Genomic DNA, 17913 nt, shown 5'->3' with positions numbered 1-17913 from the left:
TCAGACATGGAGCAAAGAGCATAGAATGACCAAGAGGCGACACTCTACAATTTGGGAAACAATAACGCGCTTTTTGAATAAAATAAATAAATAAAAAGCAGCTGCTTTCCATCGCGACAGCAATGACGAGCGATCGCTATCACTTGAAACTGGCGAAATCCGGGTCTGTTGCTCTTGGTCATTCTAAGCTCTTTGCTAAAGGTTTAATCATAACAGTTACCATGGTTTCTATTTCAAACTATAGTAAACTAAAGTTTGAAACTATAGTTTAAAATAGAAGATGAGTGGGCCTCGCTACTCCCACCCACCATAACCCTCGCAGCGAGGCCCCACTACCGGCCGCCCGTGTTTTCCCGAGGGTCCTCGGGGGTTGTGTTCTCCCTGCCTAGGGCTCAAAGGCCGCCTCGCTGACAGAGCACACGAGCTTTATAGGAATGCATATGCAAATTTTTACAAGGCACGTCACTGTTGTCTCGCTGTCATGGCGAGCGCTGAGGAGGGCTCACCTGATTGGACCACAGAGACCAGGGAATCTGCGTCAGGGCGAGTTGCCGTCTGCTGTGGACAAAAATATATTTAATATATATTTTTACATTTTTGGTGCTGTGTAATATTCTGAGATACTTTATACGGTTCCTTTTACAGCATCCATGGTGTAAATTAAGCGTTTTCGGCGAACTGAATGCCAATGCAAAATCCGGTGCGTTTAAGGTCTGTTTTCTTTCAAAATCAGCGATCTCCACAAGCTGAGTTATATCCGATTTAAAGTGGGTCTCAGATTGTACAAGAAGCACTGCATTAAATTACATTTCCCCCGCCATATCCTTATAATATGAGCAATATATTTTACCCCAGTATATTCAATGGAGCTTCTGCGTTAGCCTGCCGATTCTGACGGGCGCGTGCGAGTAAACAGCTTTTTGTCTCGTTTTACGCTTGAGGGTCAGATTCTGCAGCCGAATGTCATGGTCTCTGAAATGAGAAACAAGAGAGAATCAAAATTTTTTCTAAACATGGTACATGTACGGCAAACACAATAAATTATTTTAGCTGATATCCATGTGAGGCGTCTTAATAAGGGCGTGGGCAACTGTGAATGGAAACGCCTTTAGTTAACGCATGGTCCGATAGCTTTGTTGTCGCAATGTGCAAGGATGGTAGAGGTGGGCATTCGTCCCCTCACAGGATGGCACATGGATGGAGAGCTGAGGATGTGCTTGTCTGGTGGTGTCAAAAGTATCTATTGAAGATCCATTTGTCAGGAATGTCCTCCTTCTGTAGCAGCCAAGCGGCAAGTTAGTTTCTTTGCCTTTTCACATCCAACTGACTTACCATTATAAACTTACATATGACACTTTGTATATCAACACATGAGTCACTAGCGTATTACAATTGGACTTATGTGCTTGATCGATGTATAATGTTTTTCAATAGCTGGTTAATATTTACTGGTTGGGTAATAATCGTTTCAGAAGTTAAATGGCTATTGGATGTAACTTTTTATTTATTTATTTATTTATTTATCTTTTATAAATATATCAATTGCCAACATCAAACTCTGAACTTTATAAGTCACCACTTGGTAGAAACTGTGTGATTAAAATGTGGTTATGGTCTTTACATTATTCCATGATTAAACAACATTACGTTTGGTATCTCAATGTGATTAAATGACAAGCATAATCTGGTCCAATTCATTCACGAGAGCTTTGTAGCCGAGTTTATTCATAAGTTGTTAAGAGAGGGCGGGACCGTGTCAAGTTGGAAGCTCATTGGATGGTGACACTTCTCTTTTCAGCTATTAGCTCAATGTGGTGTCAATCAAAGATCGGCGGCCCTTTTGTTGACCAAAATTACTAGTGTTTATGTGTAGAGACGCTGCTGCCCTGCAGTGACTAGCTTGGGTGATAACAGCGCATGCGCATTCCATGATGTTTCTCTACGCACGAACACGCCGGGGACCTATGCTTAAGGACTAGATTGCCTGGATCTTTGCAGTCGAATTACTTGGGAATGTTGCGGATTTGTGGACGGGCGGGAAGCGTGAAAGGTGAGTTATTGGTTGAAATATTTATAATCACGGGAGATGCAATACGTTACCGCGGGTGCACCGCTAGGAGAGCAGTGAGTTATAGCAATGGCTTGGTTCGTCGGCGTCTTGACACTTTAAGCGGAGATCGTGGACGATGATCGAGTTTTAACAGTGATCTTGCTGGAAAATTGGGTTGAAGACACGGCGGATGCGTTGTGTGAGCCGAGGCACTTTGAAGTGGAAGGTTTTGATGTTGTTGAAGTATAGTTGGAGATGTAGTTGTTGTTTTGAATTTTAGTTGTTGTTGTAATATGCATGTGTGTGTGTGTGTGTGTGTGTGTGTGTGTGTGTGTGTGTGTGTGTGTGTGTGTGTGTGTGTGTGTGTGTATTTGTGTGCGGTCCTTTTACTGACAGATGCGTGTGTGGATCTTGTACAATATGGCGAAAAGTCTCACATATGGAAGTATTAGTTTGATTGCGGTGTCAATAATTCCACTACTATATGCATACTCCACGTCTTAATTCCATTTCTGTTTAGTTCAGTTATGACTTAAGTCGGATTTAGGTAATCAAAAATCGCTGTTTTCGAGCTTATGTAGGCCTACAGTTCAAAATTTATGCTTAACTAATTAAACAGTTTGAAAACACAAGTACACCTTATTAAACATAATTTATTTTCATCACCAATTATCATAGTTGAACAGTTTATCAAGCAGTTTGGGATGCATTTTGGAAACAGGAGATGAACCCCTGGTCTAATGCGCCACCTGGCTTGAGAAACCCATTCTCAAAGACTTATTATTTAATAATATCCAGCTGCAGGTCTGCAGAACCACTCACGTTTTATGCACACACAATCTAAGACACACAATTTGGGCAAACCATATTATTATTATATTATATTATTATATTATTAGCGTCTTTTTGAACATAGTCATCGATATATTTTGATATATATGGTTAATAAATATTGTACACAATAAACAATAGTGTTTACTTTACTTTATTTCACAAATATTGCAATTGAAACGGGTAAATGGGGAGCGTTGTTTCCGATCGCCATTCAATATAATAGACTTAACAGTTTTTAATCAGTCATTATTATCTGACAGTAATATGGCAGATACTCGTTTGCTGGCCTTGCTAAACGATCTAAATTGGACAAGTTTAATTTATATAATGGATTCATTTATAATGAAGGAAATAATAGCAAGTTAATATAGACAATAATACATTATATGTAAAAATCTTTTTACATGTAAAATGTATAACACTTTATTAACATTTTATTCAAGTGATTTAATAGTGTTTATTTGCTTAACAATCTAATAACCTTTTAATTAATGATTTCCCACATTTAATACTGAAGTAATTTATAGTAAGTAAATTGTTTTTAAACCAAAATTTAGCAATATGAACAAATTCACTAATAATAATTATAAAAAAATAAGTATATATATATATATATATATATATATATATATATATATATATATATATATATATATATATATATATATATATATATATAACTAACAGCTGTGACAGTTTAGTAAAAGATAGTAGTTTATATATAAACTTCTAATTATAATCAGATAATCAGTTAAGATAATCAGTTTATAACTATATATTGTTTAAATGATTAACTATAATATGTCACATTAAAATAAATTAGCATACTATTGTTTGCTTTTTATATTTTACAACAAAGTGATTTTAACCAAGTATGATAAGATTAAGATCCTGAATTAGTTTATTACACTGAATCCTATAGTTAGACAGTCTGTTATGTTTTCTTTGTTTATGTGGACACATGAATAAAGTCATAAGTGTCTTAAACCAATTATTTTTGTTCACATAATTTGAGTTCAGAAACTGCAGAGATATTAAAATGATCGTTACGATATAATAATAATAATAATAATAATAATAATAATAATAATAATAATAATAAAGACTGAAATGGGAAACCATACTTGTGAAATTCAATAGGTGGCGATAATGCTAAAGAGTTAGTTAATTACCATATATGGTTTGCCTAAATCGTGTGTCCTAGATTGTGTGCCTAAAACGTGTGTGGTTCTGCAGCTGGATAAATCTCGTATTATTAGGGTAGCTTACATATTCTGAATGCCTTCGGCAGAATTCAGATGAGCCATTTTAATCTAGATTGAAAAGATTCATCTATGCCCACCTAACAAATAAATAATAATAATAATAATAATAATAATAATAATAATAATAATAATAATAAAAAAACACACACACACTCACACAGTCGAACCAAGAATTATCAGCCCCCCTTAGATTTTTTTTCTTTTTAAAATATTTCCCAAATTATGTTTTGACAAGCCAAGAAAATTATCACAGTATGTCTAATAATATTTTTTTCTTCTGGACAAAAGTCTTTATTTGTTTTATTTCAGCTAGAATAAAAGCAGTTTTTATTAAAAAAAAAAAAAAAAAAACATTTTAAGGTCAAAATTATTAGCCCCTTTAAGCAATTTTTTATTATACAATTACTTGCCTAATTACAGATTGTTATACAGAATTGGGTAATTACCCTAACCTGCCTATAGTTAACCTAATTCATCTAGTTAAATGTCACTTTAAGCTGTATAGAAGTGTCTTGAAAAATATCTAGTCAAATATTCTGTACTGTCATCATAGCAAAGATAAAATAACTAAATTATTAAAAATGAATTATTAAAACTATTTTGTTTAGAAATGTGTTGAAAATTTCTTCTCCATTAAACAAAAAAAATTAATAATTCTAACTTCGACTGTGTGTGTGTATACAGTTAAAGTCAGATTTATTAGCCCCTCTGTGAATTTTTTATTTTTTTATATTTCCCAAATGATTTTTAACAGGGCAAATAAATTATGTATGTCTGACACAGTATGTCTGATAAAATATATATATATTTTTCTGGATAAAGTCTTATTTGTTTTATTTTGGCTAGAATAAAAGCAGTTTTTATTTTTTTAAACCCTATTTAAGTTAAAAATTATCAGCTACTTTAAGCTATTTTTTTTTGATTGTCTACAGAATAAACCATCGTTATACAATAACTTGCCATAACTACCCTAACCTGCCTAGTTAACCTGTTTAACCTAGTTCAGCCTTTAAATGTCACTTTAAGCTGTAAAAAAGTGTCTTGAACAAGATCTAGTAAAACATTATTTACTGTCATCATGGCAAAAATAAAATAAATCAGTTATTAGAAATGAGTTATGAAAACTATTGTGTTTAGAAATGTGTTGAAAAAAATCTTTGCTCTGTTAAACAGAAACTGGGGGGCAAAAACAGGGGGGCTAATAATTCAGAGGGGCTAATAATTCTGACTTCAACTGTGTGTGTGTGTGTGTGTGTGGTTGTGTGGTTGTGTGTGTGTGTGTGTGTGTGTGTGTTTGTGTGTGTGTGTGGTTTCTTTTATATAATGTATAACTATATAAAAGTAAAGTTGCATTATTACTAAAGTTCTTTGTCTGAAATTGAAGTTATCTGTTTAAAGATAACCAGTCATCTAAATACAGTATAGGTAAGCATATGCATCCCAGCGTTCATAACTATTAATGGTCTGTAGTAGCACTGTGGAGTTACTAAATTCAATTCATCTTTATTTCTACAGTGCTTTTACAATGTAGATTGTGTCAAAGCAGCTTCACATAAAAGTTTAAGTAAAATGAAACAGTGTCAGTCCAAATTGTTAAACAAAAACACTGGTGTAAGGTCTCAAGGGATTTGTTTCACCACCATCTGTTCTCTAAACATGCAGACAGTTAGCTGATCTCTCTCACCCTGTTGAAGATGCACTTAAATGTGAATCACTAAAGTACGCTACATTACACATAAAAAAAATTGTTAACCTAAATCATTCAATTCACTTTATTTGTACACTATAGCACTTTTACAATGTAAATTGTGTCAAAGCAGCTTCACATAGAATGTCATAGGAAATTGAAATAGTGTTGTCCAGTTTTCAGTGTTTAAGCTCAGTGTGGTTAATAATCACTACTGAGAGTCCAAACACTGAAGAGCAAATCCATCGATGCACAGCTCTGTAGATCCCGAACCATGCTAGCCCGCGGCGAGGAAAAACTTTACCAATTGGCCAAAGTCTTCTTCGTCATCTAGGGGAGGCCTCATTTATTCAATATTTTAAAAATAAATTAAATTCGAAACTATTAGGAACCTCTGTATATCACTTAATCTGTTTTGTGTCTGTTATACATACTATTTATTTGAAAACCTAGTCCTATTACAAATGATAACAAGTAATTTTTAATAAAGATTTAAATGATAAACATGCCGAGACATTTAACTCACCCTATTTGAACAGATGAACAGCATTGACTATTATACAGCTTTATGTTGCATCAGTGCAATACTCTGGGCCCGGTTTTTCAAAAGTAATCCACTAGGATTTGGGATAAGGGATTGGATCAAATCTTGAAAATGGGTTTTTCAAAAGAAAAAACGGTCTACCTAATCGGATTAGATCACGTAATCCAATCTTGGTTTTGATCCGGATCAAACCTTTAATTTGGGTTTTTCAGACCTTTTTTGTAGGATCTGGATCACTTTGATCCAAAAAACCTGGATTAAACTGATCCCATCAGAAGGGTGGATTTAGCGTGGATTTCATGCCTAAAATTTAATGAAAACTTAAAAAAGTATTAAATAATACTATTTTTGGATCATGCAGTATCTTACGAGATATACTATTTATTAATAAGGTTTTAATTTTATTTGTTTATCCGTCGGGCTATAGTGATTATAGGCTTTACCGTGTTCAGCCTTTCAGTATAGGCCTACAGCAAAGTAGAAAGAGTTTGGCCTCATAAGATAATCCTCCAAACAGCTGTGAAAATTTACCAAAAACAATAACATTTTTTCTGTCACTAATTGATATATATATATATATATATATATATATATATATATATATATATATATATATATATATTCATCACAATGGAAAATATTTTTCTTTTTAGAATTTTTATTAGTAATGCATGCAATGATAACAGAATAACCGAAAATAAATAAAAAATGCAAAGAATGGCAATAACTTTAGATTTCTCTTTCAACAATTGCAAAAAGAGACTGAAAGGGCAGAAGCACAGCTTCATCTGGCAGAGAACAACTGACCCTGACCAAACTGCAGCAAACCAAGACCAGACTTGAGATCCGCCTCCTAAAGGCTGCGCTCAGACAAGCTGGTCTCTCCACATCAGATGAGGAAGTCTGAAATTATTGTGGAGTTTTTGAAATTAAGTCTTTTTTTTATTTACATCTATATTTGAAACTTATTATAAATATCCTCAATGTACAGTGTTGTAGGTCTCAGATGAGTGGACTGCTGGAAGAGGATGGGGTGGGCTTTTTCTTGCTTTTATTATTTATTATTATTATTATCATTATTTATTAAATTTTCTTAGTTTTCATTTAAAAAAAAATATAGTGATATTGACCCCACACTGGCTATTATATTTGTTGCTCTTTACCTAGGCCTATCTATCTACATTGTGATTGAGCACTGGTTATCCAGAATTAGTAATCCTGAAAAGTTCCTATCCGGATCAGATTGATCCAATCCGATGTTGCTTTGAAAAACTGGCTCAAAAAGTAAACTGGATTACGTGATTACAGATAGCAAAAACAGGATTACTAAATCCGGATCAATTTGATCCGGATTAAACCTTTTGAAAAACCGGGCCCTGATCTACAAGTCATTATCAAGGCACTTGATGCTAAATAATATTTATTTAAACATGTATTTGAATTCCCTAAGCAAACTATTTAAGACAAACTTTTACAATGACTACAGATGGACATGAACTATCTATGTAACAGTTTCCTCATGTGAATTATTTTGAACTAGGTTTTACAAAGGCACAAAACAAATCTTTTGTCTTACTAAAAAAATGCATTTCTTCAGACTCTAGGATCAATTATTTTCACTCATTTTTTGTTAAGTCTGTAACTACTGGAATAAACCTAAATTAGCTTTTTATACTTGAAGGCATCACATTATTAAAGGACAATTCATGTTTGCTAAACATCTTGTGATATGCTAAACTTGCCCTGGGTTGTGTCCAGTAATATTGTTTCACTATTTTGTTTTCCTAATAGTGAAATTCTTAAGCTCCAGCCATACCTTCATGTAATCTGATCATAAGACCAGAAAACTCCAGTCCAGGACATGGTTAATTGTTAGGAAACATTTGCTGTTTCTACCATGGCCTCCACATGAACTTAGAGTGTGTGACCATGGAGAAGTCCAGGGTGTCTTCAGCTGATGCTGAGCGTTCTTCAGTCTCTGTCTCATCCAGGTCAGAGCAGAGATCATGACAGAAGGGGTTGGACAGAAATTGTGGTAATTCTGAAGACATGCCGGACACGCAGTGTCTTCCAGGGTTTTGTGCTTCTCCAGATTGCCAAGAGTCACCAGAAGAGGAAGGCTCTGATATGAGATCCTTAATCATGTCATGAAGGTGATTCTCATTTAATGGCATGCTCTCCAGCAAGTGGTTGAGTAGTTCTGCAGCCACCCTGGCTTCGATTCCTGGGCACGTGGACACAAAAGTGTGCACCTCATGCATGCACTGAATATAACCTGCTGCAAATCTCTCACTGGCCTCTTGAGTCACAGCCCCAGTTTCTAGATGTCCAGACAAACACGAGCTCTTAATTAATGTCATTGCAACTGCTTCCATAAATAAACAACGCACCTGAGTCATCTTACCCTGAGAACGGCTCTGTAGGATGCTCTCCACTCGTTTTACTGTTAGCTCAAGCACCTCGGCATTTTCCATCTTTGTCTGCGACTAAATGAAAAGTAAAATAAATGTACAATGAATAAATGTAAAATATCATTCTTGCATTTATTTTCTTTTTGGCTTAGTCCCTTAATTAATCCGGGGTCGCCACAGTGGAATGAAGCGCCAACTAATCCAGCACATGTTTTACGCAGCAGATTCCCCTCTAGCCACAACCCATCTCAGGGAAACATCCATACGCATCCATAGAATATAGTATTGATGAAAACAAGATATTTATATATTTTACTTGCAGGGGCACCCCCAAGGGGTGGCCACGGCCACCCCTGTGTAAACTCTAGCCACCATGTGACCACCCCAATATGATTTTGCTGTTGATATAATTAATTTAAATGTACTTGCGTAAATCCACAATATTTCAATAAATAAATAGATAAATATATAATTAAATAAACTAATAAATAAATAGCAACCACAAAATTATTGTGAATTGATTGGTGCCAGGGCTGCATGGTGGAGCAGTGGGTAGCATGTTCGCCTCACAGCAAGAAGGTCGCTGGTTTGAGCCTTGGCTGGGTCAGTTGGTGTTTATGTGTGGAGTTTGCATGTTCTCCCCATGTTTGCGTGGGTTTCCTCTGGGTGCTCCGGTTTCCCCCACAAGTCCGAAGACATGCGGTACAGGTGAACTATACTGAAAGGTAGGCTAAATTGGCCGTAGTGTATGTGTGTGAATGAGTGTGTATGGATGTTTCCCAGTGATGTGTTGCAGCTAGAAGTGCATCCGCTGCGTAAAACATATGCTGGATAAGTTGGCAGTTCATTCCGCTGTGGCGACCCTAGATTAATAAAGGGACTAAGCCGAAAATAAATGAATGAACAATTTGATGCCACTGATGTTGCGGATTCACTGCCCTCCCCCTCCCCGATCTTCGTTGACAGCCCGCAAATACCTTCAATAGACAGCAATAGCAATTTAATATTTACTTTAAGGTACATCAATAGAAAAAGCCGTATTAATAATATTGTGGTTTAAAAAGGAATATGGATAAATGAAATTATTAGGGTCTGTATAGTGTATATTTACTGTATATTAATTTTCATTAATTGTAGACATGGCATTTACTGTAAGCTGTACAATAAAAGTATGATAAAAATAACAAAAATTGTGCCACCCCAAGATTTAATGTTGCCTCTTCTGGACACCCCTAAGAAAATTTTCTGGGGACGCCACTGTTAACTTGGCAATTTATCTGATAATCTACTGACTGACCACTGATAGAGTCCGTAAACTTACATCGTTATTTGTGAGCAATGTCCTGAGATCCTGCAGGCTTTCATTAATACGTGCTCGCCTCTTTTTCTCCACGATAGGTTTTCTAGTCTTAAGAAGTTAAGAAACATGGAATTAGCATATGTGTGTTTAAACATAATACAAATCTCCATTCCTTTTTGACATTTAAGACAATGCAATATTTTCTTACCTTTCTGTCACCTTTAAATCCATAACATGCATATTCCCCAACACCAAGATTGTTTCTAAGTTCAGCAGCGTGGACCATCGCTCCGCAAATTAAAGCTGAGTAAAAACAGGAGTATTTGATCTGCACACAAAGGGGACGACACTGGTAGTTCGGAGGCTAGAATGAGGGTTTTAAAGTAGCTAATTTGCATATGAATGAAACATTCACATGCATCAGTCTGCGTTAGCTCCAATCAGAGCGCACTTAAGTGAAGCAACTGAATTGAATTATTTTTTGTTTATGTGAGTATCATGTAGGCCTGCTCCATTTCAAATCCCTGTACTTGTTAGCTTATTTTAAATTTGTGTACACTACATTACTCTTTCTTTATACGCATGATTTCAGTTTGGTTATGAGATATCTTAAAAACCTTCAAATTTAGTTCACAAAGGTCAAGAGGTCGGGCCAGTGTAACATAATGCTGTCGGTTGGCAGCTGTATGCGGTAGTCAGAGCTGAATAGAAGGAGGGGCTGGGTGAGCGGCAGGTGGGTGTCCAACTGCTCCATATGGCGCCTGATGGTACTAACTACAGAAACAACAACACTTAATTTTGATTATAAGCCTATTCTTCAACTACGGGCACTTTTAGCCTTGGGAAGTTGAGTTAAAAAAAATTGTTCAAAATAGGCATGGGACAATAACCGTTTTTAAGGTATACCGCTGTTTGGAGAAGTCAAGGTTTTAAAACCGCCAAAACTTTCTAAAATACTGTTCCTAAGGCATGTGTAAATTTTTTTTACTTTCTTTCTTTTTTTTTTTTTTAGGATAACAGTCCAGCAGAAAACATTTTCAAAGATGCCATTTTAAATTGTAATGATATCTGTATTTTTGAAACTAATGAAGACAGCAGAAGTCAATGATTCATTGTAATTATTGAAAATCTTGAAAAAAAATATATATATTGTGTTCAAAGGGGAATTTTTTATTTTATTTTTTTTACCCAGACATTTAAAATGAATACATTTTAGAGCAGTAATCACAATACCGTGGTACTGTGAAACCGTCATATTTTAATCCAAAGTTATCACACTGTAAGAATCTTATACCGGCCCATGCCTATTCAAAAGCATGTAACATAGCCTCATAAGTTTAAACAAGTTTTAGGACAAACTTAGATAAGGAGAGAAATTGTTAATATTTTCCTTTTATTCCATCGTGAACTGAACAAATGTAATTTCCACCACATCTCAATATACAGCTTTCATTTAAAAATGAAAAAAATTATGGCAGTCAAACATTGTCTAAAATAATTTTTGTATCTAGTTTAACCAATCTTTCCACAATGTATACATTATTTTATTGGCAAATGTATAATTAAATTCGTTTCTTAGGACCAAATGCTGAATTGTACACCTGTCTCAATCTAAAAATTAATATGAATATTGGATAACAGCTTATTAGAAAATAGATCAATTGAATTTGTATATATATATATAACACGTGCTATAGGTGAATTGGGTAAGCTAAATTGTCTGTAGTGTATTAGTGTGAATGATTTTGTATGGATGTTTCCTAGTGATGGGTTGCAGCTAGGCATGGGTCAGTTTAAGATTCTGATGGTATGATTACCCTGGATAAAAAAATCACAGTTTCAAGGTATCACAGTATTGTGATCACTGCTCTAAAATGTATTCTTCTTAAATGTTTGGGTAAAAAATAAAACCTTTTTTGAAAACAATCTAGTTATTTTTTTTTAACATTTATAAAATTTTGGAACAGCAAACTCAACGTTGACTTCTGCTGTCTTCATTTGTTTCAAAAACACAGGTCTCTTTACAGTTTAAAATGGCATCTTTGAATTTTTTTTCTGCTGGTGATAATGTCATGAAAAAAAAAATGTAAATAAAAAATCTTACACATACCTTTGGAACGATATTACAGAAAATTCTGAAGGTTTTAAAACCTTGACTTTTCCAAACCGCGGTATACCTTGAAAACAGCTATCGTCCCATGCCTAGTTGCAGCTGGAAAAGCATGCGCTGCATAAAACATATGCTGGATCAGTTGGTGGTTCATTCTGCTGTGGCGTAACTCTCCCGGATTTGGGAAAGACAATGAAGCTGTACGCATCAGAGAACAATACATGTTTCACATTGTCCACAGCCCAATTTTGCACCATTGCACTGCTGCACCATTGAAACAGGCTTTTGGCATTAACACGAGTGGGCAAAGGTTTAACTATAGCAGTTGGCTATGCATATTGATCCTGTGAAGCTCTCAACCAAAAGTTTTGGAAACAGGAAAGTTGAGCTGCACATTTAATTCTGCAGTGAGTTGGGCTGCTGTGGTATGTTTTTTTTTTTTTTTTTTTTTTTGGATACAATTGGTGTTAGCTTCCAAACATCCCTTTCAGACAGCTTCCTCTTGTTTCCATTGTTACTCCTGTTAATGAAAATACAGTAGTTCATTGTTAGTTCATGTTAACTCATGGTGCATTGATTAATGTTTACAAGCATGGACTTGGATGTTTAACGATGCATTAGTAAATGTTCAATTATGATTAATAAATGCTTTACATGTGTTGTTCATGTTAGTAAATGCATTAACTAATGAACGTTATTGTAAAGTGTTACCTTTACAATTTATTAGTTCATGCTCTATTCAACATACAAATTCAATTTATTTATTTTTAATAAGCTCTTAACCAAATTAGTATTTTAGAGTGGCAGAGACAGGTGTACAATTCAGCATTTGGTCCCAAGGGAATAATTTATTATTAATAAATTATATTTTATAATTAATAAATTATAAGTGTATAATTATTGTATATGTTGTGGAAAGATTGGTTAAACAAGATACAAAAATGATCTTAGACAATGTTTGACTGCCATAACTTATTTCATTTTGAAATAAAAGCTGTATATTGAGATGTGGTGGAAATGAAATTTGTTCAGTTCAGGATGGAAAAAATGTTAAATATTAACAATTTCTCTTCATATCTAAGTTTGTCGTCTTACAGATCCTAATACTAGACAAATTGTTTAAACTTATGAGGCTATGCTGCATTCATTTTGAACAAGTTTTTTTACTCAACTTCACAAAGCTATAAGTTCCCGTAGTTGAAGAATTGCTCTTAAATATAAGCAAAGAGAACAAGGAAATAAATCTCAAAAGTATATCCTTTCACTAAAATTTAAAAAAAGAGATGATCCAGCCATGGCCCATTATAAGACTTTAAATGGACAAAGGGTACTTGTTATGACTGTTTACAACAAACATATTGTATGTTTACAATACCTAGAACCTATTTTGCTTCAAAGTAGTGTTTGACAAAATGCTGAAGTTTGTTTTTACATGAGTGCAGAGGATTTTATTTTTGTTAGGTAGTTAGTCCCTCTTCAGTGGTAACTCCGACGTGTGTCTGGAAAGACACTTTTGGGAAGACACTAGCCAACCTCTCTGAAAAAAAAACAGGCCAATGAATGCCAATGAGTTGACAGAGCCAACTCCATGGAGGCTGATAATTAATCATTAATATATAGAATATCTTTTTCTCTTGAGACTCTCACATGAAGATCACCACATTGAGGCCAAGCTGTTATAAAGCAGTAATTTCACCAGTGCGGGTTATGACGTGTGCAGCGGCGTTGAACTGGGTGTCAGTTCCCATCCCTTGGCGTTTCCCTGCTAGCTAAAAAAGCAGCTTCAACTAAAAGAGCAGAAGCACCTGCTCAAAAAGCAACACTGTCAAAAAATGAATCTTTTTAATGCTGTGAAAAGTGCTCTGGATGCGGTTGTTTCCTCTCTCTAGGTGACAGGCACGAGTACTGTATCACATATCTGGGAGTCCAGCATGTGGAAGACATGCTCGTGGATAGCTCATGCTCTTGCAGTGTTGCATAACTGAGAGCATGGCATGCTCTTGCCTTGGGGCACACACCACTGCTGCCCCCCTCAAGTCAGTTAGCACGCAAGCAGGCATGGAGATCACAGCGGGGCCTCATCCATTGCCCTTGAGCCCGTGGACCCCTCCACTCCTCATCAGTCCGCTCGGTCCAAGCTTTGAGTGGGTGTGGGGGTGCATCATTCCACCCTCCAGGGTTGTCAGTGAGGTCTCGGATTTGGAGTCGGACTTGTTAGCTGTGCTAACCCAGGCTGCTTCCGAGGTCAGACTGGGGATGGATTAGACAGTTGTTATGTGGGGGCCAAGAAAGTTAAACCTTGCAAGCCCACTGTCCCCATCTTCCCAGAGGTGCACAGTAAGCTCACGCAGGCATGGAGGGCACCTTTTTCTGCCCGTTATTCGTGCGTTCCTGCCCTTACCACTCTTGATGACAGAGCCACGAGAGGGTACGAAGCGATTTCCCAGGTGGAGTGCGCTATCGTGGTCAGTGTTGGAGGGTCCGCCTAGACTCCTGTGCAAGGCGTGCAGGTTAATTGAGTCCCTTGTGGCCAGAACCTACACAACCGCAGGCCAGGCTATGACTCGACAATCAACGCTACCAAGTGCAGAAGTTGGCTGAGTTGCACTAGAGTGGTTCTTCCCCAGGGTTAATGCATGAGCTCTGCATGGTAACTGACTAGGCTTTCATGACCACCAAGTTGGCCGCTCGTTTCCTTGGGAAGACGGTGGCCACATTAGTGATCCAGTAATGTCACCTCTGGCTGGACCTGGCTGAGATGTGCAATGTTGACAAAGCTCGCTTTCTTAACTTGGCCATTTCACAGGCTGGCCTATTCGGCGACACAGTTGGGCACTTTACCCAGGAGTTCTCGTCGGTGAAAGAGCAGTGGAAGACCATGAAAAAGATCATCTATCAATGGGCTCAGAAAACTGCTCTTCCTGCTGACCCATCCAGCTTGGCTGCTCCTCGCCGAGGACATGTACCTGCGACCGTAAGACGTGCTCCACCTCAGCAGCCCGCTCTACTGACCAAGCGGTTCTACTTGCCGGGGTGAGCACTCCCCTGCACGAGCTCCATAACGCAAACTACCTTTAGCGTGAGCTCTACCATTCTGGTTAGTGCTGCTCAGCCCGTTACGGTGGCTTATGCAGTCGATTAGAATTAGTTATGCAATTCAGTTCACTTCACCGCTTCCCAAGTTCACGGGCGTGTATTTCATGAAGGTCTGCCAAATGTCCGCCCTTGTCTTGTGAGAGGTGATTGCTGTTCTCTTGGTGTAGGATGTAATCGAGAGTGGTTTTTACAGCCCATACTTTATTGTGCCCAAAAAGAGCGGTGGGATAAAACTAATCCTAGATCTGTGCAAACTATACACAAGATGTCGTTCAGGATGCTTGCGCAGATGTCATCGGGACTAGTTTGCGGCTATAGACCTAGTTGACCATCACTCTGTTGTGTTGCCACACCCTCAGTCCCTGGATGAATCTTGCCTTTCTATGGGCCCGGGTGTCCTTAGAACAAGTATCCAGGCATGGGGGCCATGTGCAACAAGCATCTAGCTGCGGGTTCGTGGAATGGACTCCGGCTGCATTAGCATATTAATTGCCTAGAGCTATTGGCAGTTTCTCACTCTTTGCTAATTTTTACCAGTGCTAGAATGGAAACAGGTGCTGGTAAGGTTGGACAGCATGGCAACTGTAGCATTTATCAACTATATGGAAGGGTATTTGATCCAGCTGATATTGGATCATTCAGGCAAGAGCACCCTTTACGAGGCATGCCTACGCCCTGTGGTGTGGTGTGTCCCCCTCCTCACTGAAGACTTACATTGCAGCCATCTCTGCTCAGCATGATGCAGTGGATAGCAGCTTGCTCTAGAAGCATAATCTAATCATCAGGTTTCTCCGAGATGCGCAGCAATTAAATCCACACCGCCCGTCCCCTCCTGGTAAGACTGCAGAGAGATCCGTTTGGAGGAACGTACGCAGAAGTTAGGATCTTCTGAACAGCTCTTATGATTTGGTGGTTTGCAGAAGGGAAGTGCCGTATCAAAACCGGTTGGCCCACTTGTTATTAGATGTCATTGCCCTCACTTGTCAGTGCCAGGGTGAGCCGTGTCCCCCGGGTGTGAAAGCACACTCAGTGTTGCCTCCTCTTGGGTATTAGCATGTGGTGCCTCTCTCACAGATATCTGTAGAGTTGTGGGCTGGGCGACGCCTAATTAATTCAAAAGATTATATCATCTTTGAGTGGAGCTGGTTTCTGCCTGATTACTGGGTAACCCTGGTTATTTGGGAAGAAAATTAGCAGCTGTCAAATGCTTGCTGTGCCATGCTCCCTAAACTGGAGATACGTGTGCTTATTTTGCTCTGCTAAAGTGAGTTTTCCATTTGGTGAACCCTAGAGAGTTCCTCCAAGGCACCCAGCACCTGATTCAGCAGAGGAGCCAGGTGTCTGGCCCAGTGCGGTGTCAGGTATGCCCGACACACGCATGCTGGGGTTTGGTGCCAGTTAAGTGTGTTCCCCTGTGGCAATCCCATATGGGTATTCAGCCACAGTGTGTTTTTCAATATCAGGTGTACCTGTGTCTTCCCTACCCACTAACCAGCTTATAGAATTGAGCACTCCCACTGGTTACGGCTAGTCCATATCACCATATTGTCACTAAGTCTCCCCTTTTGGGTAGCTCCCCTTCAGGGAGTGGCATGCTTTCCCAATGTACTGTTGTTTTAAAAAAATAAAACTCTAGATTACAATTAGCTAGGTAAAACCACATTTACAACATCTGAACCAAATTCTTTTAAATTATTCCCATATAATAGTAATTAAAGGGCCTAGGGGATGTTGGTAGGTTGCACCCTTCGTGATGCTTGTGCGCTCACGCTATGCTTGGCAAACTTTACACCAGGAGTGTTACAGGCTTAGCTGCTGTGCCATTTTCATATACTCTTACAAAAGTGTCTTTCCAGACACACGTCGGAGTTCCCACTGAAGGGTAACATCTAGGTTACCAACATAACCCTCATTTTCCTAAAAGGGAATAGAGCCGTGACACAGCAGCTGAGTCTAGAGTTGATAGCTGAGTGTTCAGCTCCTCAGCAGCTAAAACATAGCAATCGGTACATGTGCGCTGGCTGTATACTCTACTAATGATTAATTGCTGGCACTTGCAGAGCCAAGCTCTGCCAACTCATTGACATTCATTGGGCCGTTTTCTTACTTTTATGAGTGATTGGTCAGCTAGTGTCCTCCCAAAACTGTCTGTCCAGACATGCGTCTCCATTACACGTCTTGGTCTATGTTAGTATCCAAGATGGTATTTATTTAGTTAGTTTGTTGGTAAATCTGACCCAAAGGAGGACTAATCAGGTGCTGTTTGATTTTCTTTTAGGTTTTTGTGACACCCAAGACTTAGCGTTTGTCCTGCTGTAATCTGTAGAGAGTGGTTTGCAAGCTGTTTTTCTCATTGTACATCAAGACATTACAATAAATTCAGGCAGATTTATAACATCGCCATTTGATTGTAATTTGTAAGTATAGGCCTAACAGTGGGGATGTGATTTCAATGCAATTTACATATTTTTTTTACAGCCACTTTAAATTTTGTGTAGTTTAACAATCTTTTGCTGAACATCTGAACCATACTCTTTGCTTTAACTCATTGTGATGGAAGAATTAAGAAATTGTGTTCCAACTATTTATACTCCAGATGCAGTGGAGCAATATGTA

At 37.6% G+C, this 17913-nt stretch overlaps 1 protein-coding gene across 1 annotated transcript; it reads right to left on the bottom strand.

Moving 5' to 3' along the window:
* Positions 1-7487: 7487 nt before the first annotated feature.
* her13 (hairy-related 13) lies at positions 7488-10439 on the bottom strand. The gene is given in 4 exon segments (NM_001017901.1): positions 7488-8700; positions 8785-8866; positions 10113-10199; positions 10300-10439. Coding segments are annotated over 4 exon segments (675 nt in total). The 5' UTR covers positions 10378-10439; the 3' UTR covers positions 7488-8272.
* Positions 10440-17913: the final 7474 nt, after the last annotated feature.

Source organism: Danio rerio, chromosome 15 (genome assembly GCF_052040795.2).
Source record: "Danio rerio strain M-AB ecotype USA chromosome 15, GRCz13ab, whole genome shotgun sequence".
Lineage (NCBI taxonomy): Eukaryota > Metazoa > Chordata > Actinopteri > Cypriniformes > Danionidae > Danio > Danio rerio.
The sequence above is the reverse complement of the archived record's forward strand: the minus strand, read 5'-3'. Positions and strand labels throughout refer to the sequence as shown.